We start from the raw sequence: 24,985 nt of genomic DNA, 5'->3' as shown, positions 1-24,985 counted from the left end.
GAAATCTTCAGAAAGCAAACATCAACAATATTTATCAATAAAATCAATTTATTTCCCAGCCCTACTAAGTTGTTGTTTTCCTAATGACATAATTATGTTTTTCCAATCCAAAAACAATAATCTCAATGAATCTTTTCTTTGTTGTTTCTTTATGCTGATTTTCAGGTGCATGAACTGGAGAAGTCCAAGCGAACCCTGGAGCAGCAAGTGGCGGAGATGAGGACGCAGCTGGAGGAGCTGGAGGACGAGCTGCAGGCCACAGAGGACGCCAAGCTGCGGCTGGAGGTCAACATGCAGGCCATGAAGGCCCAGTTCGACCGAGACCTGCAGGCGAAGGACGAGCAGGGAGAGGAGATGAAGAGAGCGCTGGTCAAACAGGTCGGAAACACAGAAACACAAAACCTCACCGAGGGATTCTGCTCTGGATTCTTGTCCAAATATCTTAGCTATGAATAAGATAAGACAAGTAACTCCTCAGAAAGAAAAATGAGCTTTTTTAAGCCAGTAAGTCCTTAATATTTGGTAATATTGACTATTTCACCTATAATATGGAAAAAAAATGTCTTGTTATAAGTTACATGTGTCAAACTCAAGGTCCGGGGGCCAAATCTGGCCCGCCGTAGGTCTTTATGTGGCCCTCAAGACTTTAGAGCAAACAGAAGTGGGCAGAGCACCCAAACATTGTACTCAAGTAAGAGCAGCACTACTTCAACATTTTTTTACTCCAGTTAAAGTAAAAAGAAATTACTCTACTAAGAATTAAGACGTATTTGGTAAAAAGTCTAATCAAGTACTGAGATCAAATTGTCAACCATGAAATATTTACAAATTACATCACCAGATGGACCAAAATATAAAGTTAAGTGGAAATCTTTGGTATTTCAAGGACATAAATTACAATAATTCATATAAGGAACAACAAATAACAAAATCAGGCAAAATAATTTTTCTCCAAATAATTTCACTTATGAAACTAATAAAAACTGCAGGTGTGTCTGGTGAATTTTTGGTTAAAACATGTTTGTTTATCATTGGGTAGACAATCCAGAAATGTTACTCAAGTAAGAGTAGAGATACTTTATAATAAAATTACTCCAGTAAAAATAAAAAGTACTGCCTTGTAAAAAATACTCCTAAAAGTAAATTTTTTTAAGTTACTAAAGTAAATGTAACTGGTTACTACCCAACTCTGAGATGGACACATAAATGAACCTCCAAGACAGCAATTGTCTTTAAATATTGTTTTTATGAATCAAATCAAATCAGTTTTCATTTGTTTACCAGAAAATGACGTAATTGTGAAAAGATTTTCAATATTATGTAATTTTAAGAAAACACAGTTAGCTTTTCATTAATATCTTAATGTGTTTCATTAATACAATCTCCCACAACCGGCCCTTTGACAACATTCATGATCTTGAAGTGAAATAATCTGCCAGTGGAACTAGAGCGCGGTTGCTAGGTGACGGGCTGGGGTTGCTAGGTAACGCCGTAGTGACACAACCTGCCGATGGAACTTTTACTTTTTCATTAATATTAAGGAATTACTGACTTAAAATAAACGGATATATCTTGCTGAAAAGTTAGTTTTCATTTTATTTCAAGTGTACTAAGATGTTTGCAGTAGAAACTAGACCATAAATACTTGGTAAGACTTTGTCTTCTCGCGGTGCGGCTTCTTTGGTTTGGTATAATCAGTAAACCAGGGTTTGAATTTAGAGACGGGTCGCGTGGTTTTGTCCTCCAGGTGCGCGAGATGGAGGCCGAGCTGGAGGACGAGAGGAAGCAGAGATCTCTGGCTGTCGCTGCCAGGAAGAAGCTGGAGGTGGACCTGAACGAGCTGGAGGGTCAGATCGAAGCTGCCAACAAAGGCCGGGATGAAGCCATCAAACAGCTCAAAAAGCTGCAGGTGCAAAAACACACCTGCTTCCCATTAAACGCTTCCCTCTGATGTGGACTTTGAAGTCCATATTAATCAATAAAACTGTTGGACTTAAAGTACGTTTTAAGTCCCGACGCTCTACTGAGGTGGCGATGAACATTTCAACTTTGTGTGAGTAATGCTGCTGCTGAGGTAATGGAGGTTTATGCAAACTGTCGGACCTGCAGGCTCAGATGAAAGACTACCAGAGAGAGCTGGAGGAGGCCCGCGCCGCCAGAGACGAGATCTTCACCCAGTCGAAGGAGAACGAGAAGAAATTCAAGAACTTAGAAGCTGAAATCTTGCAGCTTCATGAGGTTAGGAATATTCTTCTGTTTTGTGAGTTTCTGGTGTTTGGTGAGACCTGAGCGCCTCTCTGTGTGTTTGTGCAGGACTTTGCAGCATCGGAGCGAGCCCGGCGCCACGCGGAACAGGAGCGGGACGAGCTCACCGATGAGATCTCCAACAGCGCCGCTGGGAAGTCAGTACTTCAGCCGCCGTGCGGTTTAATCTGCACACATATGGAAAGAATAGACACAGATATTATCATCATCAGTGACGGCAAGTTACTTAGAAGTACTAAGTAATTAGAAGAAGAACTTAGAAGAAGTAAGTTACTAGTTACTGATTAGTTCCCTCAAAAGGTAATCCAGTTACTTTTCTAGATATTTATATTCAAAAGTAATTACAGTATTTTCCAGACTATGGAGCGCACCTCACTATAAGCCGCATCTACAAAGTTTTTTAAAAACTGGAAACGTACATATATAAGCCGCTGATATCTCCGCCTTATCAAGGACGCAGCCCTCCGTCTCCAACACCGAACCATGGTTTTGTTCACCTCAAGCTGACATGCAGAGGCTCCGTTTCCCTCCTGTACTGCCAGATCGACGGCCTTCAACTTAAAAGCTGCATCATGTGAACTTCTTCTAGTGGTTTCCATGATGAGTTTGAATAAATTTCTCCGTCGTCTCTGCTGCTAGCATGTCCTTGTACTAGATGAAAATTAGCGCTTTATTCTTTGATTTCCAATTTTGACTTCCAATGAATCACTTCCTGCTAAAGAGCCCCCTGGTGGTTGAAGAAAAATCCACAGAAAAGCCACACCGGATGTAAGCCGCATAGTTCAAACCATGGGGGGAAAAGTAGCGGCTTATAGTCCAAAAAATACGGTAAATACTAAACTACTAAAGCTAAAAAAACAATGAACAACCTGACCACAGTTTGACAAGTTTAGAAAATCATGTGATTGTCATGAGACGTTCACAAACAAAATGACTTACAAATCTGTAATAGTAACTGTAATCTAATTATGTTGATGTAATAAGTAAGGGATTACGATTCCAGATAAAGGAATTTTGTTACTCTGAGTTTTTCTAAAACTGCTTTATATATCGAGCATGATTTAAAATAATCTTGATTTTGAAGTACTGAGTTACTTTTAACGTGTTGCAGCCTTTCACTGATCGCCATCGGTTGTCAGTGTAATCAGACAAACTGTGTGTGTATGTGCGTGTGTGTGTCAGGGCGTCGCTGCTGGAGGAGAAGAGGCGGCTGGAGGCTCGCATCTCCCAGCTGGAGGAGGAGCTAGAGGAGGAGCAGGGAAACATGGAGCTCCTCAACGACCGCTTCAGAAAGAGCAGCACACAGGTGAAGCGTTGCATATCCGATATTTCAGACGTGAAAGTTTATTTGTTAAATTTGAGGCGACCGAACACAAAGCACTGCTGAGAAATTCTGAAAGGTGAAGCGTCTCCTGCTCTGCCCTGGTTTCCTGCCTGCAGGTGGACACGCTGAACGCTGAGCTGACTGCAGAGCGCGGCGCTGCGCAGAAGAGCGAGAACGCTCGGCAGCAGATGGAGCGACAGAACAAGGTCCAGCTTTTATTAATCTGTGTTTGAATCTATTCAGACATGATAAAAATCTGCAAATACACCCAATGAAATTATAAATGTATTAAGTTTTTACCAAAACTAAACACAAGACACGTATTGATAAGAGGAAAGACATCACCAGTAGATGAAAGAAACAGTTAAACTAGATACAATTGAAACCATGAATTTACATACATGAATAAAATCTCTTAAAGGGGCAGTACTATGTAGAATTACTCGACTTTTTGAGCTTTACATCATGTTATAATGTTATTCCCTCATCAAAAACAAACCTGGAGTGTTGCTTTTATCTTTCTTCATGCATCTTTGAGAAATCTTTTAGTCTCCATGGCAACCATTCAGCTGTGCAAAACGCCTGAGTAGACCCAGCGCCGCCTCTTAGCTGCAGTTGCACTAAGTTCCTCCAGACTAGCGGCAGCAGCAATTAGCAAACACCTGGTGGAACTGCGAGTCTGCAGAGCTACTAATCAGAGCTACGCTCCTGAGAAACGGCATCATGGAGGAGGATTGTTTTGATGACGGCAGAGTGTCAGAAAGAGCAAGAGCTTCTTAAAGAGACAGAGGTCTAATTTCAAAATGTTAAATTGTAAAGTCAAATTCCTGTTAAGTCTTGTTTGGTATATATAGAGTAGTTTTATACAAACTGAAGGTAACATGGTTACTTGGTTGTGCTATAAAATGATACCATGTGCCTGGATAATACAGCCCCCTTTAAAGTGGTCCAGTCAAAGTCTGCAGCTTTGACAAAGACAAATAATTAGTTTGTCCTCCACATTGATTATTTTCATGTTTTTCATCAAAAGTTCTGTTGATTTATTTATTTTTTGTTCCTTTTTCATCATCTGCACTGAAAAATGTTTACAAATTCCTTACTTCCTAAAGACAAATATCTGTTAATAAATGCAGGAGCTTAAAGGTAAACTAGCAGAACTAGAAGGAGCTGTGAAGTCAAAGTTTAAAGCGTCCATCACTGCGCTGGAGGCAAAAATCCTGCAGCTGGAGGAGCAGCTGGAGCAGGAAGCCAAGTAAGGTCACGCTCCTAGAGGTCACAGCTCGAAGCCGCCAAGGTCGTCTGTCTCACTGCTGCCTGTCTCAAACATCCAGGGAGAGAGCAGCGGCCAATAAGATCGTCAGACGTACCGAGAAAAAGCTGAAGGAGGTGATGATGCAGGTGGAGGATGAGCGTCGCCATGCCGACCAGTTCAAGGAACAGGTAAGAAGACGTAGAAGAAGAAGTGAAGTGAAGTTGGTCTGTTTGTTCGCTCTCCTCACGTCGCCGTCGCCCGCTCAGATGGAGAAGGCCAACTCCCGCTTGAAGCAGCTGAAGCGTCAGCTGGAGGAGGCCGAGGAGGAGGCGACCAGAGCCAACGCTTCCCGCAGGAAGCTGCAGAGGGAGCTGGACGACGCCACCGAGGCCAGCGAGGGCCTCACCAGAGAGGTCAACTCCTTAAAGAACCGTTTGAGGTACGGCGACGCTTAAAACCTCTGAGACTGACGACCATTTATCCGTTTCTTATCAGCACCGCTGATCGTTACACGGAAAGCGGTGGTTCTAATCAGCAGTCGTGACTGTTTGAAGTCGGCTGCTGATTGGTGCAATTGCCATGTGGGCGGGCACAGAGACCAGACGTCCAGATTTCTCTGTCAAAGAAGAAACCTTAAAGTTTCTCGATGACAACGAGAAACAAAAAAGCCTGGAGTTTAGCCACAAATTATTTAGAGATTAAGTTAATAGTTTCCAGACTTTATTTTACATTTTAGAAATTTATATTTTAACAAATGTTTCAGAGAATTTCCCAGTTCAAGAACTTGGCCTAGTTTGGCAAGCATCCAACACTAGAGGGCGCTAGTGTCGATAAATTTTATTTTTAATTATACAAAAAAAGGACACAGTAGATCAGCTCAAAAACCTGAACATAGATTAATGATGATTCCTTTAATAACTATCTATAATATCAGTTGCTGATGTGTTAAAGCTAAAACGAAGGCCTTGGACTTCTTTAATTACTGCTTGCTACTGCAGTTTTTATTATTTCAGAATCAGTTCTGAATGTTTGGAGAAACCCAAGTTCAGTTTGCGTTGTGTGTTGGTTACTGAGCAGGCGAGGCGGCCCAGTCAGCAGCTTCTCCTCCAACCGCTCCGGCCGACGCAACCTCAACCTGGACGGCGCCTCCGGCGACATGTCGGACGACGACGCCGACAGCCGATCCAACGACTTCAACGACACGCAGACCTCCAACGCCGAGTAAACCACACTTTTTATCCTGCTCCCACAGTGGCCGCCGGAGCGGTTCTGTTTTGGTTTTTCGTTGTTTTGATCTAACGCTGCAGGGAAAATCCAACACCCTCTTTGAGAAAACTGACACTTCTGCCTTACTCTGTCCTCCGCTGGTTTGGCTCGATCATATTGTCATTTTCTCCCACCAAATTATCCGCTCAGCTTAACGAGAACATACGCATAAAGGTACAAAGTGCTTCTTTTTTTTCTTTTTTTACATGTTCAACTGAGTAAGTGTGTAAAACCAGAACTGAATGGAAAAACATTTTTATTTCTGGTGCCGGACTCATCCTCTCCAACGGGACACTTCCTGGGACATGCAACAGGAAAACCTGGAGTCTGGACTGACATGTTACTGTGAAAATTATATAGTGTTTATTTACCTGCTTCATCTCAATATTAATGAAGGAACGTGTAGTTTGGTGTCAAAGTTCGGCTTGAAGTTGGAAAAAGATGCTGGAAAAATGCACAGAACTGCACAGAACATGTGAAACCTGGAAAGAAATGCTTCGCTAAATGGTTTAACGGTGATAAACCGCTGTTGCACCTCAGTGTTTGTGCTCAGCTTCACTTTGTTTTATCATTTAACTCAAATTAAACATGGTCTTATGTTACTGCTGTTCTACAGGAAGTCAGAAAAATCACCAGTAGGACTTTTCCTCTAACGTTTCTTTCTTTCAGCCCAATTTGGAAAGAAATTCTGACTTATAGTCTCATTAGAGTTTGGCCTTTTTATATAAATTAAATTCATAACACTGAATTTTTATCCTAATTACGATTTAGTTTTATTTTTTTACCTGTAATTCAGCTAAAAATGTGACCCAAACAAAGCAATCGGCACTAGGTCGAGTCGAGCTCTTTCAGCCAATCAGATTACGCTCATGTGATCACATGACAGTTAGCTCAGCTAGCTAACCTCTGGCAGTTCGACTCGGCCACGTTTGCAGTTTATTCTGCAAATCTTTATTAATGATTCGAGTAAGATCAGACACACATCAGTAACAAAAAGTTAATTTTGACATGATCAACAGCAGACAGGAAGAATAGTCACAACATGGTGAGGAGAATAAAGCAGAAAATATTACAAATGCAAGAGGAATTAAAAAAATTAAAGAAAAGGAAACTTCTGGAAGTTTTGAAAACGATAAAGGTGTTAGAGCCGTTAACGTTTGCTTTAAATTAACCAGGCAACATCCTCACCTCATGGTTTGATTGTCCTGCAGAAACTTTGAGATCGTTTCACCAGTAGGTGGCGCTGTACAGTCCGAATGAATTTAGACTAACGGAAAAAGTTAGTCTAAATATATTACAAGACAAACCTCTTTGTCTATTAGCCCCAAATACGGATGTTCAAAGTGAGGGCTGAGGGCCATTTATGGCCGCGGGGTGATTTTGTGTGGCCCCCACCACTGATATTCAGGAATAAATTGGGGCAAAAACTTTTACTTTTAAATTGAAATATACTTGCAAAAGCATTAGCTGCAACAAAAAGTGATCATCTTTTCAAGTTTTGTGGTTTACCTCTGTTGTCATGGTAACTAGGACCACGTCTACACATCGACTTACACCCTAGATCCTGTTTTTATTGCTGAGTATAGACCAAAAATGAAGTCGTCTTCAATCGAGCCCAAAGTAATAGGAAAACTGGGTGAAAAAACATTTGAAGTTTCCATTACTCCAAAGAAATCTGATTATTTTATGAGTTTAATTCATTTATTGAGAAGGTACAAAAACAAAATCTCACCACCGTAGGTGAATTAATTTATTTTTTTATTAATTTGGTGTTTGGCCTACGTGACCAAACGTTTGGACCCCCCTGCTCTAGGTGCTGATTTGAGAGGCGCCCTGAGAACAGCAGTGAGCCATGAACTCATCATCAACCTGAGTAAATCTCTCTGACTCGAATGTACTCTGTGCCATTATTGTGAGAAAAATGAATCCCAACTCTTCAGACCTCGTCAAGCGCTTCGTGGAGTTGTTGTTGATACTCAGACTTTTGTTTCAGCTGAGCTGTAAATGCAGCAGCTGGACCGCTCTGCTCCGGCTCCGGTTCCTCTAATTGAACAACACTGTAAAACACAACATCTTCCCAAGTAGTTTAATTTGTAATGAAATATGTTACTACACTTGAAATAAGATAAAACAAGTGACTTCAGGAAGATATTGGAGCTTTTTTAAAGTCATTAATTCCTTAATATTGATGGAAAATGACTATTTTCACTGGCAGATTGTTTGACTTATAGCATTTTTTACTTAACCCACCAGAGTTCATCCCTTCATCTTCCTAAATGTCAGATCAGCAGAGCTTCGTTTTCTATCATCTACGGCGTATGATGGCCATTGTAGAAAAAAAAAGTATATTTCAGCCAAAAAACAAGGAAATTTCTGAACTCCAAAAGTCAACAATAAAAAAAAAGAAAAGAAAAAAAAACTTTGAAAGACCTATCAGAAATTTCCTAGGAAAAAAAAAAAAATTATTTTATTTTTTTTACATTTCTAAGCTTCAAAATTCAAAAATTTCCAACTTTTTAAATTCGGAAAATTTTCAAAAAGTCCAAAATTTACAACTTCTGAAACTAAAATTTTCTAGAAAAAAAAAAATCATAAAAATTTCTGTTTTTTTTCTGGCAAATGTTTCTCTTTTCAAGCTCAGAAATGTCTGGAGTTTTTTCTAGAAAATTGTTGAGATGTAAAAATTTCTGACCTGTTTCCCCTCTCTAGTAGGAGCTCTCAGTTTTGGAGCAAAGCGTTTGGTGAAAGGCAGGCCTTCTGTGAAAGAGTTGAATATCATTTAAATCTAGGTAAAGAATTGTAATCGTCCCTTTTTTATTGTTTCTCCGTTTAAATGCCCACTCATACCTGTTAGAGGTTTTAATGTTTTCTATATGATTGTATTTTATAAATTGATGAAGGAATGTATTGTTGGGATTTTCCTGCACTCATTTTATTTCTTAATATCTTCTATCTGCATTTTAATTGTGTAAAATTCACTAAGCCAATTTTTCCTCTAAATGAAGTAATCTGACAGTGGAACTAGTATTTTATTTGACTTAAACAAGCTCCTTTATCGTGCAGAAAAGTTACTTCTAAGTCAGTTTTGTCTTCTTTTTCGTGTACTAGGAAACTGGAAACTGGACTGAAATACTTGGTAAGACTTTGGGTTTTTGCAGTAAAATAACCGTATGTTTCTTTAAAAGTGCCTTAGACACTAAATAGGAACATAAACAAATAAAAGCATTAATAAAATGCTAAGCACACACTTTTCCTCTGTTTTTGTTGCTGTGTTTTGAGTCATATCACAGTGCATCAGTGTCACAGTATTAACCAACATGTCGGCTGCGGCAGGCCGGACTCTCCCCGTTCGCCCTGAAGGTTTGACTCCTGGTGAGGATCAGGATTTCGTTTGGTTGGAAGTTTTAACGTCTTCCTCTTCTTCTCCTCTTCCTCCCGTCATTATTCAGTTCATTCGACTGCGGATTCTCTCGTTTCTTCTTGTATATCTTGTATTTCTAGACGGTCATTTTTTGCCCCTCGCCCCTTTTTGTTTTGTAAAAGGAAAAATAAAGCGTAGTCATTGTAACTGTGATGCCGTTCTGTTTTTATTTTTTTCCCCCTCAACCATCAGACAAATTTAATTGATTACCAAAAATACTAAATAGTTATTGATTTGAAATCCTTGCTAAAACTTTGTGATGTTGCTCATAAAAACGTTTTGACAAGTTTTGGAAAGATGTTTGTTCTTCCCTCTTTGCTTTTTGACAGTTATGATGCGTAACCATGGCAATAAGGTGTCGGGTTCTTTTTAAGATCAAGAGCTGCATGAAAAGAATTTAAAGGGATTGTTTTTAGGTATGTTTGTTAAAAAGTATAAATCAGTTTATTTGCAGTAGAAAATTTTAATTGAAAAACACTCTAGTCAGAGGTATCCTCAAAGTCGTAGTAGTACAGACTGCTACAGGAGAGCCTTCCTGCCCACAGATGTCACCATCTACAACAACTCTAAATGAGTTACATTTCATTTCCTGTTTGAATTTCATTTTTAAACCATTTTACTTTTGCATCAGATGATTCCTTCCACCGGAAACATTTTGGTAAGTTTTTTCCCAATTATTTTTTTTCAATTAATTTCAAACATCCTTCAGAATCTGTTTATTCATTGTGTGATTTACTGCTACGTTTGTTATCCGTTACTTTATCTATCAGTCTTTTATGAACACTTTCAATATCAACAATCTTTGAATATTTGCATGTTTATTGAATTGTTTTCCCCAAAGAAAGTTATTTTTAAATAAACCCAACTGAGTTCTATGTAATTTTTTTTTAATCAAGCAAAAGTAATAAAAACAATTTAGTGACAGTAGCTTGTATTAAAGAGGACCTATTACACAAAATTCACTTTTTGTTCCTATCTGTATTTATATTTATGTCCCAACTTGCTTTGAAAACTGGCTCAAACACACACACAAAAAAAGAAAAATGCTTCTTACTTGGCAGGAAGTCAGTGGTTTTTGCTATAGCAACCCCAGCAAAGCTAACCTGTTGCCTAGCAACCCAAACCAAATTCCAGGAATGTTTGATCAGCAGGTTTCACCTCTGTATGTACTGTACAATGGCTGCTGTTGTTGATTTACCATCCAGAAACCACTTGCTGTTTTCTTGTTCATTGAGCAGGAGGCTCCACTTCTGCTGTTCAAATATGTAATGGTTGTATAAATATATTTCACTTTTTGCAGCGGTTTTGACTTGAGTTTAAACATTGAATTGGGGGTGTGGCCAGCAGGAGCTTATTTGGATCTATAGTGACAAGAGGCTCAAAATAGAATTGATTAGAATAAAAACTCATGATGAAAAGATTACTTTAGGCAAAATGTAACAAACATGTTTCTTTTTCCTAACTTGTTCAATGAAGAACAATATGTCACCAATGTGCTGCAATTATATGCTTGGTGCCCACCTGAACATGTCGGGTTGCCATGTTTACTGAAGATAAACACCATAATGAGGCTGAGATTGTTGGTTCGAATAAAGTTTGAGTCGCATCGTCTCATGAAAACCATTTGTTTTAATTTCATCATAGACACAAAAATAAGCTACAAAAAAGACCAAATTAAGTAACCAGATGAACACAGACTGCCATTCTTTCCCCAAAAAAGCACAATGTAGAAGAATGTCAGCCACCGCTCCGGTCACATGAGGTCACATCAAGGGTCAAGGGTCACACAGACACGCGGTGGGTTCACGTGGAAATGTGAGAACAGTCGCAGAGGTACAGTCAGACCAGCAGCCCCCCATCACAACGAGATACAACACAACAATCTTTGGCGTCTTTCTTGGTGCGGCTGGTCTCTCTCTCTCTTTCTCTCTCTCACACACACACACACACACACGATGGGCAGGGTGGGACAGAGTGAGCAGACAGTCAGGAAGAACGTTTATTTTGTAAACGGAGGTATTCATCTGAGGGAAGGTTTTGCTACCAGTGTTCAGAGAAAGCAAAGTGAAGTTTAACCCTGCGAGCCTCAATGAAAATAAAAATCTAAATCAGACAAATTCGTACCTCAGTTAAGGTCAAAGTTCATGATTCAGCAAGACAGACACTTGATTTAAAGGAAAAGCATAATTAGAAACATTTCAAAGCCAAAAGGTCTAGGAAATTAATCTGAAGATTGACCAGACCAAAGCTACATTTACTCAAATTGTTTCGTGTTACATCTGGTTTAAAACCGACAGCTTTGAAATTTTTTTTTTTTTTAAATCACAAACTGTGAAATATGTTTGCTAGTTTGGGCTTCAGGACCCTAAAAACTGGCTTTTATTTGACAGCAGTCTGGCTGAAATAATCAGATTAGTCTAGATTATAGAAATAATCAACTAATTTAGTAATTGATTAATTGTTAACTGGAGTTTGTTGACTCTGAAGGCCATTTGAGCAGCAATAATGCCAAAACTGTACAGATTATTATAAATATATATATATATATTTATACATATATACACACACACTTTGGATATAAAATAAAGACCCGGAAATCAAATAGCAAATTCTTAAAACATTTATTTTTAAAAACCTGTTAAGTATCTTTTACTATCCAATTAATAACCGGTTAATAAAGTAATTTATGAACCGATCAGCTCTACACTGTATTACTGTTGAGTCAAGCAGAAATGGTTTTTCACATGTTGATGTTAAAAATATTTTTTAACTGCAGATGCATCCTTTACTACAGATGATTAAATGTTCACTAAAGGAACGCTGTTGTTGAATTTTAGATAAAATGTTTATTTTCTTTTCTCCTGTCAGCAGAATATCTGACCTTTAGTCGTCTGTCATGTTACATTTTGATGGACAATAAATTGTCCCAGAAATTATTGCCATAAAGGAAAATATTGTCATTTTGAAACTATTTCTAACTAATATAATAATAATAATAATAATAATAATAATAATAATAATAATAATAATAATAATAATAATTAAAGCTGCAAGCAGCCTCGTGCGGCCCTCGCAGCAAGCGCTGCTCCGGCTCACTGGCCACCGCGGAGTTCCAGCCACCGCGGAAGCTCTCGCACCGTTTCCAGAGCCGGCAACCGCTCGCCACAGCGGGAGCCGTCGCGAACCTTCCCCGCCCGATCGCCCGGCAGACGACACACGTGGATGCGTTCGGCAGCGCTCCCCGACGACTCACAAAAAATCTGGTGCAGATCGGTCCATTTACGGCAGAGATATAGCTGATGGATTAACCTAGGGGGCGCAGTGGAGTTCAATTACATTTTAAAACATTTGAGCCCTTTAAAGGTTACCACATTCATGTGTGGAGTAACAGTGACACAAAGAGGCCTTAAAGGGAATTACACATATTTATTTCTGAACAGTGAACTTAAATCCAAAATTACAGAAAACCTGTTGAATTTAGAACATGGCTCCAAGAGACTTTTTTGTTCGTCCTGAAAAGTTACACATATGTACCAAGTTTCGTAATTCTAGGTTAAAGCATGGCTTGGGGCTGATCATTAAAAATTTTCTATGTGGCGCCATAAATACATTAGGCCACGCCCACCAAATTTTATTATGGATTTCTTTCAGGGGTTGGATAAAGATCCATCCTAGTGAGTTTGGAACAGCTCGGCCCAAAACTGTGGAAATCAGAGCCAAACGAATGACAGCGGCGTTAGAGGTCACTTCGGCACGCCGCCACGCCCACCTGTTCCATCCAAGCCGGTCGGGGCTGGAATCTTCAATACAGCAACATGTTTTCTGTCTATGGAAAAAGTTTCAAGTTGATTAGTTCAAAGGTGTAAGATAGCGACCGTTCCCAGTAAAACATGACACTTCCTGTTCTGAGGGGGCGTGGCCTTAGTGATGTCATCATTTGACCACAGGGTCTTTTAGGTCAACCCATGATGATCAATCACTGAAAGTTTGCTTCCTCTGACAGTTTTAGTGTAGGAGTTATAAGAGTTTTATGTTTCACGGCAAATAGTCAAAGTTTGACACATAGCCACGCCCACATACTTTGACGACGAGAATTCCTTTGATAACTTTTCACCTTTGATGCCTCAAGTGTGTGCTGGCGATTTTGAAGTCTGTATCTGAAAAACTGTAGGAGGAGTTCGATCAAATACGAAGGCTGTAAACATCAAAAATGGGGTCAATTTTGGAACTTCATTCCAAAATGGCCGACTTCCTGTTGGGTTGAGACCATGGCTCCAAGAGACTTTTTTGTACATCAGGACAATATACAGATGTGTAAGAAGTTTCGTAATTATAGGTTATAGCATGGCTTGGGGCTGATCATTTTAAATTTTCTAGGGGGCGCCATAAAGAAATTAAGCCACGCCCACCAAATTTTATTATGGATTCCTGTCGGGGGGTGGATAAAGATCCATCCTAGTGAGTTTGGAGAAGCTTTGCCCAAAACTGTTGAATTCAGAGCCAAACGAATTAGAGGTCACTTCGCCACGCCGCCACGCCCACCTGCGCCATCGAAGCCGGTCGGGGCTTGAATCCAAAATACACCCACATGTCTTCTTTCTCTGGAAAAAGTTTCCAGTTGATTAGTTCAAAGGTGTAAGATAGCGACCGATCAGAGTAAAACATGACACTTCCTGTTCTCAGGGGGCGTGGCCTTAGTAATGTCATCATTTCACCACAGGGTCTTTTAGGTCAACCCACGATGATCAATCACTGAAAGTTTGGTTCCTCTGAGAGTTTTAGTGTAGGAGTTATAACTGTTTTGAGTTTCGTGGCGAGTCGGTGAACTTTGACCCCTGCTATCCCCCCTTCAGCATGCTCAAAAACTCACCATTTTGATAACTTTGAATCGCCCATGCCTTCTGATCAGACTCACCAAGTTTGAAGCCGATCAATCAAAATCCCTAGGAGGAGTTCGATCAAATACCAATGCTGTAAATGGCCAAAATGGGGTCAAAACGTGACCTTCAATCAAAAATGGCCGACTTCCTGTGATACTTGCAGTATGACATTAATTGTAAATTCTGAGCATCTTGGGGAGCTCTACAACTGTACCAAATTTCAAGTCTCTACGACAAAGTAAGTGAATAGCAAAGGGTCCTTTGAAAATTTCAAGGTGGCGCCGTTGAGCCATTTTTTTTTAGATTTTTGCGTCGACCTTAAAATACGTAAATTTTAAACAGTCTCTATGCGCCCGCCAAATTTGGTGAGTTTTTGAATATGATAAAGCCTCCAAAAAGGCAATTCATTTGGGTGGAAGAAAAATATAAATAATTAAAGCTGCGGAGCAGCGTCGTGCGGCCCTCGCAGCAAGCGCCGCTCCGGCTCACTGGCCACCGCGGAGTTCCAGCCGCCGCGAAAGCTCTCGCACCGGCGCCCGCTCGCCGCAGCAGGAGCTGTCACGAACCTTCCCCGCCCGATCGCCCGCCAGACGACACACATGAAAGCGTTCGGCAGCGCTCCCCGACAACTCACAAAAAATCTGGCGCAGATCGGTCCATTTACGGCGGAGATATAGCTGATGGATTAACCTAGGGGGCGCAGTGGAGTCAAATTACATTTCAAAACTTTTGAGCTCTTTAAAGGTTACCACAGGTCTTACATTTCAAGTTTGGTTCCAATCGGCTCATCCATGTGTGATTTAAAGACAATCGTATGAATATGGCGAGGGTCTGATATTCGCCATTTTGCCACGCCAACACTGTTCAACCAGCATTGACAGATGTCATCACCTTATCATTTTAAGTGAGTTTGCACTGGATTAAATCCATATGCTCGGGTCTGATATTGTATTTTATCAGACCCGAGCGGCGTTAGAGGTCACTTGCATGCCGCCACGCCCACCTGCTCCATCAAAGCCGGTCGGGCTGGAATCCAAAATACACCAGAAAGTCTTCTGTGTCTGGAAAACTTTCAAGTTGATTAGGTCAAAGGTGTAAGATAGCGACCGTTCCCAGAAAAACATGACACTTCCTGTTCTCAGGGGGCGTGGCCTGAGTGATGTCATCATTTGACCACAGGGTCTTTTGGGTCAACCCATGATGATCAATCACTGAAAGTTTGGTTCCTCTGAGAGTTTTACTGTAGGAGTTATAAGAGTTTTATGTTTCATGGCGAATAGTCAAAGTTTGACACATAGCCACGCCCACATACTTTGAAGTACGACAATTCCTTTGATAACTTTTCACCTTTCATGCCTCAAGTGTGTGCTGAGCGATTTTGAAGTCTGTATCAGAAAAACTGTAGGAGGAGTTCGATCAAATACAAAGGCTGTAAACATCATCAAAATGGGGTCAATTTTGGAACTTTATTCCAAAATGGCCGACTTCCTGTTGGGTTGAGACCATGGATCCAAGAGACTTTTTGTACATCAGGACAATATACAGATGTGTAAGAAGTTTTGTAATTATAGGTTAAAGCATGGCTTGGGCGGTCATTTAAAATTTTCTAGGGGCGCTATAGAGAAATTAGGCCACGCCCACCAAATTTTATTATGGATTCCTGTCTTGGGGTGGATAAAGATCCATCCTAGTGAGTTTGGAGAAGTTTGGCCCAAAACTGTGGAATTCAGAGCCAAACGTATGACAGCGGCGTTAGAGGTCACTTCGCCACGCCACGCCCAACTGCTCCATCAAAGCCGGTCGGGGCTGGAATCCCTTATAGAGCCACATGTTTCCTGTCTGTTAACACAGTTTCATGTTGATTAGTTCAAAGGTGTAATATAGGGACCGTTCCCAGTAAAACATGACACTTCCTGTTCTCAGGGGGCGTGGCCTTAGTGATGTCATCATTTGACCCCAGGGTATTTTAGGTCAACCCATGATGCTCAATCACTGAAAGTTTGGTTCCTCTGAGAGTTTTAGTGTAGGAGTTATAACTGTTTAGAGTTTCGTGGCGAGTTGGTGAACTTTGACCCCTGCTAGCCCCCCTTCAGCATACTCAAAAAGTCACCGTTTTGATAACTTTTAATCGGCCATGCCTTATGATCAGACTGACCGAGTTTGAAGCCGATCAATCGAAATCCCTAGGAGGAGTTCGATCAAATACGAAGGGTGTAAACGGTAAAAATCGGGTCAAAATGTGACCTTCGATCCAAAATGGCCGACTTCCTGTGATACTTGCACTATGACAATAATTGTAAATTCTGAGCGTCTTGGGGAGCTCTACAACTGTACCAAATTTCAAGTCTCTACGACAAAGTAAGTGAATAGAAAAGGGTCTTTTGAAAATTTCTAGGTGGCGCTGTTGAGCCATTTTTGTTATGATTTAGCGACGACCTTAAAATACGTAAATTTTAAACAGTCTCTATGCGTCCGCCAAATTTGGTGAGTTTTTGAATATGTTAAAGCCTCCAAAAAGGCAATTCATTTGGGTGGAAGAATAATAAAGAATAATAATAATTAAAGCTGCAAGCAGCCTCGTGCGGCCCTCGCAGCAAGCGCTGCTCCGGCTCACTGGCCACCGCGGAGTTCCAGCCGCCGCGGAAGCTCTCGCACCGTTTCTAGAGCCGGCGCCCGCTCGCTGCAGCGGGAGGCGTCGCGAACCTTCCCCGCCCTATCGCCCGCCAGAAGACACGTGAATGCGTTCGGCAGCGCTCCCCGACGACTCACAAAAAATCTGGTGCAGATCGGTCCATTTACGGCGGAGATATAGCTGATGGATTCACTTAGGGGGCGCAGTGGTGTCAAATTACATTTTAAAACATTTGAGCTCTTTAAAGGCTACCACATTCATGTGTGGAGTAACAGTGACACCAAGAGGCCTTAAAGGGAATTACTCATATTTTTTTCTAAACAGTGAACTTAAATCAAAATTAACAGAAAACCTGTTGAATTTAGAACATGGCTCCAAGAGACTTTTTTGTTCGTCCTGAAAGAATACACATATGTACCAAGTTTCATAATTCTAGGTTAAAGCATGGCTTGGGGCTGATCATTTAAAATTTTCTAGGGGGCGCCATAAATACATCAGGCCACGCCCACCAAATTTTATTATGGATTTCTTTCAGGGGGTGGATAAGGATCCATCCTAGTGAGTTTGGAACAGCTCGGCCCAAAACTGTGGAAATCAGAGCCAAACGAATGACAGCGGCGTTAGAGGTCACTTTGGGACGCCGCCACGCCCACCTGCTCCATCCAAGCCGGTCGGGGCTGGAATCTTCAATACAGCAACATGTTTTCTGTCTATGGAAAAAGTTTCAAGTTGATTAGTTCAAAGGTGTAAGATAGTGACCGTTCCCAGTAAAACATGACACTTCCTGTTCTGAGGGGGCGTGGCCTTAGTGATGTCATCATTTGACCACAGGGTCTTTTAGGTCAACCCATGATGATCAATCACTGAAAGTTTGCTTCCTCTGACAGTTTTAGTGTAGGAGTTATAAGAGTTTTATGTTTCACGGCAAATAGTCAAAGTTTGACACATAGCCACGCCCACATACTTTGACGTACGAGAATTCCTTTGATAACTTTTCACCTTTGATGCCTCAAGTGTGTGCTGAGCGATTTTGAAGTCTGTATCTGAAAAACTGTAGGAGGAGTTCGATCAAATCTGAAGGCTGTAAACATCAAAAATGGGGTCAATTTTGGAACTTCATTCCAAAATGGCCGACTTCCTGTTGAGTTGAGACCATGGCTCCAAGAGACTTTTTGTACATCAGGACAATATACAGATGTGTAAGAAGTTTCGTAATTATAGGTTATAGCATGGCTTGGGGCTGATCATTTTAAATTTTCTAGGGGCGCCATAAAGAAATTAAGCCACGCCCACCAAATTTTATTATGGATTCCTGTCGGGGGGTGGATAAAGATCCATCCTAGTGAGTTTGGAGAAGCTTTGCCCAAAACTGTGGAATTCAGAGCCAAACGAATTAGAGGTCACTTCGCCTCGCCGCCACGCCCACCTGCGCCATCGAAGCCGGTCGGGGCTGGAATCCAAAATACACCCACATGTCTTCTTTCTCTGGAAAAAGTTTCCAGTTGATTAGTTCAAAGGTGTAAGATAGCGACCGATCAGAGTAAAACATGACACTTCCTGTTCTCAGGGGGCGTGGCCTTAGTAATGTCATCATTTCACCACAGGGTCTTTTAGGTCAACCCATGATCAATCACTGAAAGTTTGGTTCCTCTGAGAGTTTTAGTGTAGGAGTTATAACTGTTTTGAGTTTCGTGGCGAGTCGGTGAACTTTGACCCCTGCTATCCCCCCTTCAGCATGCTCAAAAACTCACCATTTTGATAACTTTGAATCGCCCATGCCTTCTGATCAGACTCACCAAGTTTGAAGCCGATCAATCAAAATCCCTAGGAGGAGTTCGATCAAATACCAATGCTGTAAATGGCCAAAATGGGGTCAAAACGTGACCTTCAATCAAAAATGGCCGACTTCCTGTGATACTTGCAGTATGACAATTGTAAATTCTGAGCATCTTGGGGAGCTCTACAACTGTACCAAATTTCAAGTCTCTACGACAAAGTAAGTGAATAGCAAAGGGTCCTTTGAAAATTGCTAGTTGGCGCTGTTGAGCCATTTTTTTTTTAGATTTTTGCGTCGACCTTAAAATACGTAAATTTTAAACAGTCTCTATGTGTCTGCCAAATTTGGTGAGTTTTTGAATATGATAAAGCCTCCAAAAAGGCAATTCATTTGGAGGGAAAATAATAATAATAATAAACAGTACAAAAACAATAGGCCTTCGCAGCGCTTTGCTGCTCGGGCCTAATAATAATAATAATGGCATATTAATGTGAGTATACCCTCATAAAGATAAAAATAACTTTCATTTGTAAAGAACATTTAACTGGAAAACAAAAAATATTCCAAATAAACAAAGCAACAATATTAAAATGGATTATGAAGTTTCTGAAACCAAAACTGGATTTAAAAAAACAATCATTGAGTTTCGACAAGGAAAACAGGCAAAAGAGGCAGGGAGAGAAAACCAACTTCTTCACCTTTTCCACCATATTAATAACTAGCATCTCTCTACTGACTCGTTTTAATTTATCATGCGATTAATTGATTTATTGCTTATTGTGACATTAGTTTGCAGCTTAAATTTCGTGCTGTGGTGGCGTAGCGGGTAGCGCGACTCACATTTAGAGGCCTTCAGTCCTCGACGCGGCCGTCGTGGGTTAGATTCCCGGAGCCGGCGACATTTCATCTGTCTTGGGGTTATGCAGTGGTCTAGTCAAAGTCTGGACTTAAATCTGACTGAGATATTGCAGCATGACACAAAGAACACTAACTCCTCCACGACAATCTAAAACCACTCATCACCAATGCAAGATGGCAGGTGTTAGCAGGGTTAGCATGTAGCTAACATATAAACACATGAAGGCTAGCAGTGTTAAAGTATTGAAAAGTTACTTCTAAGCTGTAAACTTCACTTTGTTTTCCATGTGAACACGCCAGAAATAAACAGTGTCGTGTAAAACAATCCCACCGCCGACGAGCTGAGTAGAGGTTGAAAGCCACGCGACTTGCACTTTGCATTGAGCTTTTTCAGTCCTGCATAGATCTTTTTCATACTTATTCGATTCAAACTAAGGCGTTTTGTTATAGTAAGTTGGTTTGAGTAAGTAAGCAGTGAAACATTAAAAACAAAATATTCAAGTAGGCTACAATCCTGTTTCCTCCACACTCTCACAGGCGTAAACAAAAAGAAAAAAAAGTTTCCTCTGGTCAGAAGAGGATCGCTAAACTTTCTCAATTCAAGTTTTTGTCTTATTATTATTATTATTATTTAATAATCCAGGAAAAGAAAAAGGTCCAGTGTGACTAAACAGCACCAAAAACACGCTGAGCAAAGAGACGGCCGTCAATCTTCGCTTGCTCGTCACTGTGAAAGGGGGACGAGTCCGTAGAGAATAATCTGGATAGAAATTAACAGTATTTTATGCTCTTCTTCTATGTACAAACGCACATTCAAGTCAACCTCAGCACTCACACTCATGGTTTTGTCCCTGTGAATTAAAAAATAATTTATCAGTATTAATTTAAGCTACTAGGTAACAGTCAGTGGGAGCAGAGAAACGGACACGACGATTCCCACGATCGACAGAAAAAAAAAGAAAAGAAAAAACAGAAAAACTTACATCATTTCCTGCTCTTCCTATTTGTTATTTTTTCCTTTGTGATAAGAACCGCCCTGTAATACCACATATTCCTTAAATATAAATCATAAAATGGAGCGTACCGCTGCTCTACGCCGTTTCACACTCATTCCACAGTGATCGAGGTCAGTCATATGTAAACATGTCGACAAAAATAAAAACAAAAACTCAACAAAAGGAAGCGCTCTCCTCATTCACTCGGTCTCGGTTCGCCGCCGCCGCTCGTAGGGAGGAGAAACTCGACCTCCTTCCGGTCCGTTACCAAGGAGACGGTGGAGCTCCACCCCCTCCCTTCCTCCTGGCAGCCCATCGGAGCGGAGGCTTCCGATTGGTCAGCGTGTGACGTCGCCCATCGCCTCCTGCGCTCTTATTGGTCAGTGGGTTTTCCGCTTCATGTCTCCACTCTGGCTTTGGTTCGAGTCTGAGAGGAAGGAGCAAAGATTTTAACTCAGCAGAAACATTTTATTTTAAAAATACATATTTTTGACATATTCGTTAAAAGTGTCACCATGCTGTGGGAAAAATAATCTGTGACAGTATTGAACTCCTCCACCGCCTCCCTGCACTCTTATTGTCGTTTCAAAAAAATTAACAGCTCCTGGTCAAAAATAACCAATCAGAGGCAGGAGGAGGGAATTAGCGCTGTCAATCAACCCCATGAACACGCTGCTAATGATGGAGAAACAACCTGCAGTTACAAGAAAACTTTATCTGCTTGAAATAAAACTAAACTAACTTGCAAGTAACTTTTCAGCAAGGAATAATCACTTGTTTTAAGCAAATAAATCCTTAATATTAATGAAAAAGTACTAGTTCCACTGGCGGATTATTTTCCTTTCAAAAGCAGAAAAATGTCTTGTTATAAGTGAAACAATTACCCAGTGGAACCAGTACAGTACAAGGTTCCTACTGTGCTTTTCAAACACATTTCAAACTTACCTCAGGTCAAGGTAAGTTTCAAATTTTTCCAGCACCTCATTTGGAGATAAAAATACAAATTAACTAAAAAGTCAGTTCCAACTCACTACTATATGATATAATTTATTAATAATGCCTTGTGCTTGTATTCTACACCAGGTATACTAAGATCAACTAAAACACAACACCATGTGTTTCTCTTACCCTGAGCGGTCTAATTTAACAACAAAAGAAATCCCACAATTTCAATAACTTGGTTTATCATATAAAATGTAAGATAACCTTTATTTAAGTTACGCAGGTCAATAAGTCAGTTATTAGGAATCATAAACATTAATTACTTTGAAACAATCCAAACAAATTATGTTAAGGTAAATTATTTTCCAGTTCAAATTAAAAGCTTAAACATTATTCAAAGAAAGTTACGAAAAAAAAAAATCTCTAAGGAATATTCTCACTAACAGACGGGGACCAGCGGTGGTAGGATTAAAAAATGAAGAGGCAGATTACCTGAAAAAGCAAGCTGCAAGTGAGGAGGTAGGGCAGCCTGCGACCCTGACTGGAGGCTCTTATACAGATCTGAGGAGGGAAGGGCGGACAAATGAGAAGAAAGACCGACAGAAGAACCACATTAAGCAACATAAAGCTGTGGCTCAAAGCCAGATGGAGTTTAGGGTTGATGTGATAAATGGGTGGAAAGTTGCAGCACAGAATGGAAGCACTTCTACAGAAAATAAACGGAGACCGAGAGTATTGTCAGGTTATCGATTAGGAGAGTTGTTACCATATTTGACCCAATTCTCAGTTAATTTGAGGTAAATTCAGGTTGTTTTCTAGGACTAATGCCTCGCAGATGACTAAACAAACTAAACATCCTGTTTGATGCTTAACATGACACGTTGCAAGTTATTGTTTACGTCCGGAAATTTCGCGCATGCGCACAACGCTAAAGGGCAAAAGGACGATTCTCAAAACTCAGTCTACTCATTGAAACCTGGAGATGTAGGTGTTACTAATTCAGCGCAGTGCGCCTCAGCAAAAATATAAATAACTCAGAAAACCGTTAAAGTAAAACTCAAAACCACTTTTTTTCCGCTTTGTGCGTCAGTTACGCTACACGCAGACTCGTTGCCATAGAAACTGACAACGACGCCACTTTATGTACCGGTATTCAACAATAAAATAAATAAAAATAATAAAAAAAACACTCAAACATTTCCCACAGAAAGAACATAAGAATAAGTCCGTTGCAGCATTAAGTTTTTTGGCTTGATGTTTATTTTGTGATTATTAATAAGTGATAGCTGTGGTAGATTATCTGCCGCTGCTATTAGCTAAGCTAACACTGCGGTGGTAGTTTAGCCAATTTAAACACCTGCGCTACTGATGATCTGTCGGAGTTGGTGTTTGGGTCGCCTTTTTAACTATTCTGTAAGTGAATCGTAACAAACCGGATTCCACATCGCATCTACATGTTACGGTTGTCAAACTCAAGCAAGTATAACTAAACTCCCCTCTTCCTCGCTATTTTTACTTAATTAAAACGTTTTCCTGATCTTCCGTAGTGTTGACAATTAGTAGAAAAGGACGGCGTCCCTTTTTCTTTTATACATCGATGTTCTCTAGATAAGCGCTCTCAACAAGCAGTGCTTGTTAAGAGCGCTGAAGAGGCACACGTGTATTTTGCCACCTGGGCTGGGCGGAGCAGTGACACAAAATCATTCTTAAATAAAAAGGTTTTAGTCTGATCAGTTTTTGTTATGACAACTTGACATTAACCAAGAAATCATGATCTGACATAAATTTGTTATAAAAGTATTATTGATTAAACTGTAGCTTTATGTTAATAAAGCTACATAATTTTCTATGTTTAATCAGTAATACTTTTATAACAAATTCATGTCAGATCATGATTTCTTGGTTAATGTCAAGTTGCCATAACAAATACATTTTGAATAATGTCAACTTTGTATTAAAAGTGTCATAATTTATCGAATGACACATTATGACAACAGTCATAAATATTCATGAAGACTTACTCATGTTCATGACAGGTGTTATGTCATGTTTATGATGGCGTACAACCCGTCAAAGTGTTACCCAAGTTTCTATCACCTCTGCTTTGCCCCCTGCTGGACTTGTGGAGAACTGCAGATGGCTTTACTTCTACAGGATCTTTCTCTTTAGTGGACAGATTCACCCTTAGGAGGATCCTTTATTATGATAATGTCTCGATGCATTTTCATTCATTCATATTTTCAGTAATAAATCCATTTTTATTGACTTTTATCAGCTGAGCATTCACTCACCCATTAGGTCGCTCTGTGCTAGAGGGTATCCTGAGTTGGAGCTGGGGGTTGAGCCCATGCTAGCCGCACTTGCAGGTCCAGGAGCGCTGAAATTTAGTAACGGGGGAAACTGGAAGGGCAAAGAGACGGGAACCAGACCTCCCAGCATGCCGAAGCCCAGAGGGAGAGCAGAGTGGTTGGTGAGGAGAGGAGAGCCTGCAGCCGATACCTGGTAGATAAAGAAAAATGTTGTGTGTGTGTGTGTATTTTTTTTAATGTAATTTTAAAGGTAACTAATTTTGCTTTCTTGTATAGGTCTGTGGGCTTAAAAAAACACATTTATTAATTTTTTTTTGCACCAAATCATTCTTAAATAAAAAAGTTTTAGTCTGATCAGTTCAGCCTATTTTGAGCTGTTTCAAGGCCTCCCGTCACTTTAACTCCAAGTAAGCTCCTGCCACGCAATTCTTACTCTGAAAATGGATGCAAAGTGCTTTAAAAAGTCATTTTTTGGCAACCAACTAATATTTTTTGTTGAGTTGAGAATCAGCAGTTTCAAAAACCTACCAATTCAATCACAATTAGCAGGTATTGCAGGATTTCCTACCAAACTAATCTAAGCTCCGTGATGTTCAGTCAGCTGGTTTTTCCGCTGTACAATGGCTGCTGGAAAAGAAAAGTGTTTTGTTGCTGACTTACCATCCAGAGACCCATTGCTGAGTTCTTGTTGGTTGTGCAGGACATTCTACTAATTCTTTGCAAAGATGTACAGTTGTTTAATTGTCCATCTGTTTGCAAACATTTTCACGTGTAAGCGTCAATGTCAGGGGGCGTGGCCAGCAGCAGATTATTTTGACTTAAAGTTAATGGAGGCCCTAAAACAGCTCAAAATAGGCAAAACCGAGCAGACTAAAACCTTTTTATCTAAGAATGATTTTGTGCAAAAAATGAAAAGGTCATGTTTTGTTTAAGCCCAAAGACCCATCCTAACCTGTTCAAGGCAGTATAACAGGTCACCTTTAACTTATTGCCAAAAAATGGCTGGTGGTTTATTTTTTCATTGCTTCAGCTGTTTTTAGAAGTAGCTAAGTGCCAAAAACTTG

General features: G+C 40.3%; 2 protein-coding genes across 6 annotated transcripts in view; one reads left to right on the top strand and one right to left on the bottom strand.

Moving 5' to 3' along the window:
* The window catches only part of LOC122830232 (myosin-10-like), a 72,039-nt gene extending 62,358 nt beyond the window's left edge, over positions 1-9,681 (top strand). For all 5 annotated transcript variants that reach the window (XM_044115426.1, XM_044115425.1, XM_044115423.1 and 2 more), the window contains 10 exons: positions 166-378; positions 1,748-1,909; positions 2,110-2,238; positions 2,314-2,402; positions 3,448-3,571; positions 3,706-3,795; positions 4,723-4,841; positions 4,921-5,029; positions 5,108-5,280; positions 5,919-9,681. In XM_044115426.1, coding sequence (XP_043971361.1) covers positions 166-378; positions 1,748-1,909; positions 2,110-2,238; positions 2,314-2,402; positions 3,448-3,571; positions 3,706-3,795; positions 4,723-4,841; positions 4,921-5,029; positions 5,108-5,280; positions 5,919-6,066 — 1,356 coding nt within the window. In that variant the 3' untranslated portion in view covers positions 6,067-9,681. The remainder of the gene's footprint in view (positions 1-165; positions 379-1,747; positions 1,910-2,109; positions 2,239-2,313; positions 2,403-3,447; positions 3,572-3,705; positions 3,796-4,722; positions 4,842-4,920; positions 5,030-5,107; positions 5,281-5,918) is intronic.
* A 9,620-nt stretch (positions 9,682-19,301) lies between these two features.
* ubn2a (ubinuclein 2a) overlaps positions 19,302-24,985 on the bottom strand; it is a 34,127-nt gene continuing 28,443 nt past the window's right edge. Inside the window, exons 15-17 of the mRNA XM_044115419.1 lie at positions 23,904-24,111; positions 22,105-22,173; positions 19,302-21,097 (exon numbers count right to left, since the gene is read on the bottom strand). Coding sequence (XP_043971354.1) covers positions 21,051-21,097; positions 22,105-22,173; positions 23,904-24,111 — 324 coding nt within the window. The 3' untranslated portion in view covers positions 19,302-21,050. The remainder of the gene's footprint in view (positions 21,098-22,104; positions 22,174-23,903; positions 24,112-24,985) is intronic.

Source organism: Gambusia affinis, linkage group LG04 (assembly GCF_019740435.1).
Source record: "Gambusia affinis linkage group LG04, SWU_Gaff_1.0, whole genome shotgun sequence".
Classification (NCBI taxonomy): domain Eukaryota; kingdom Metazoa; phylum Chordata; class Actinopteri; order Cyprinodontiformes; family Poeciliidae; genus Gambusia; species Gambusia affinis.
This window is presented reverse-complemented; position numbering and strand designations above follow the sequence as displayed.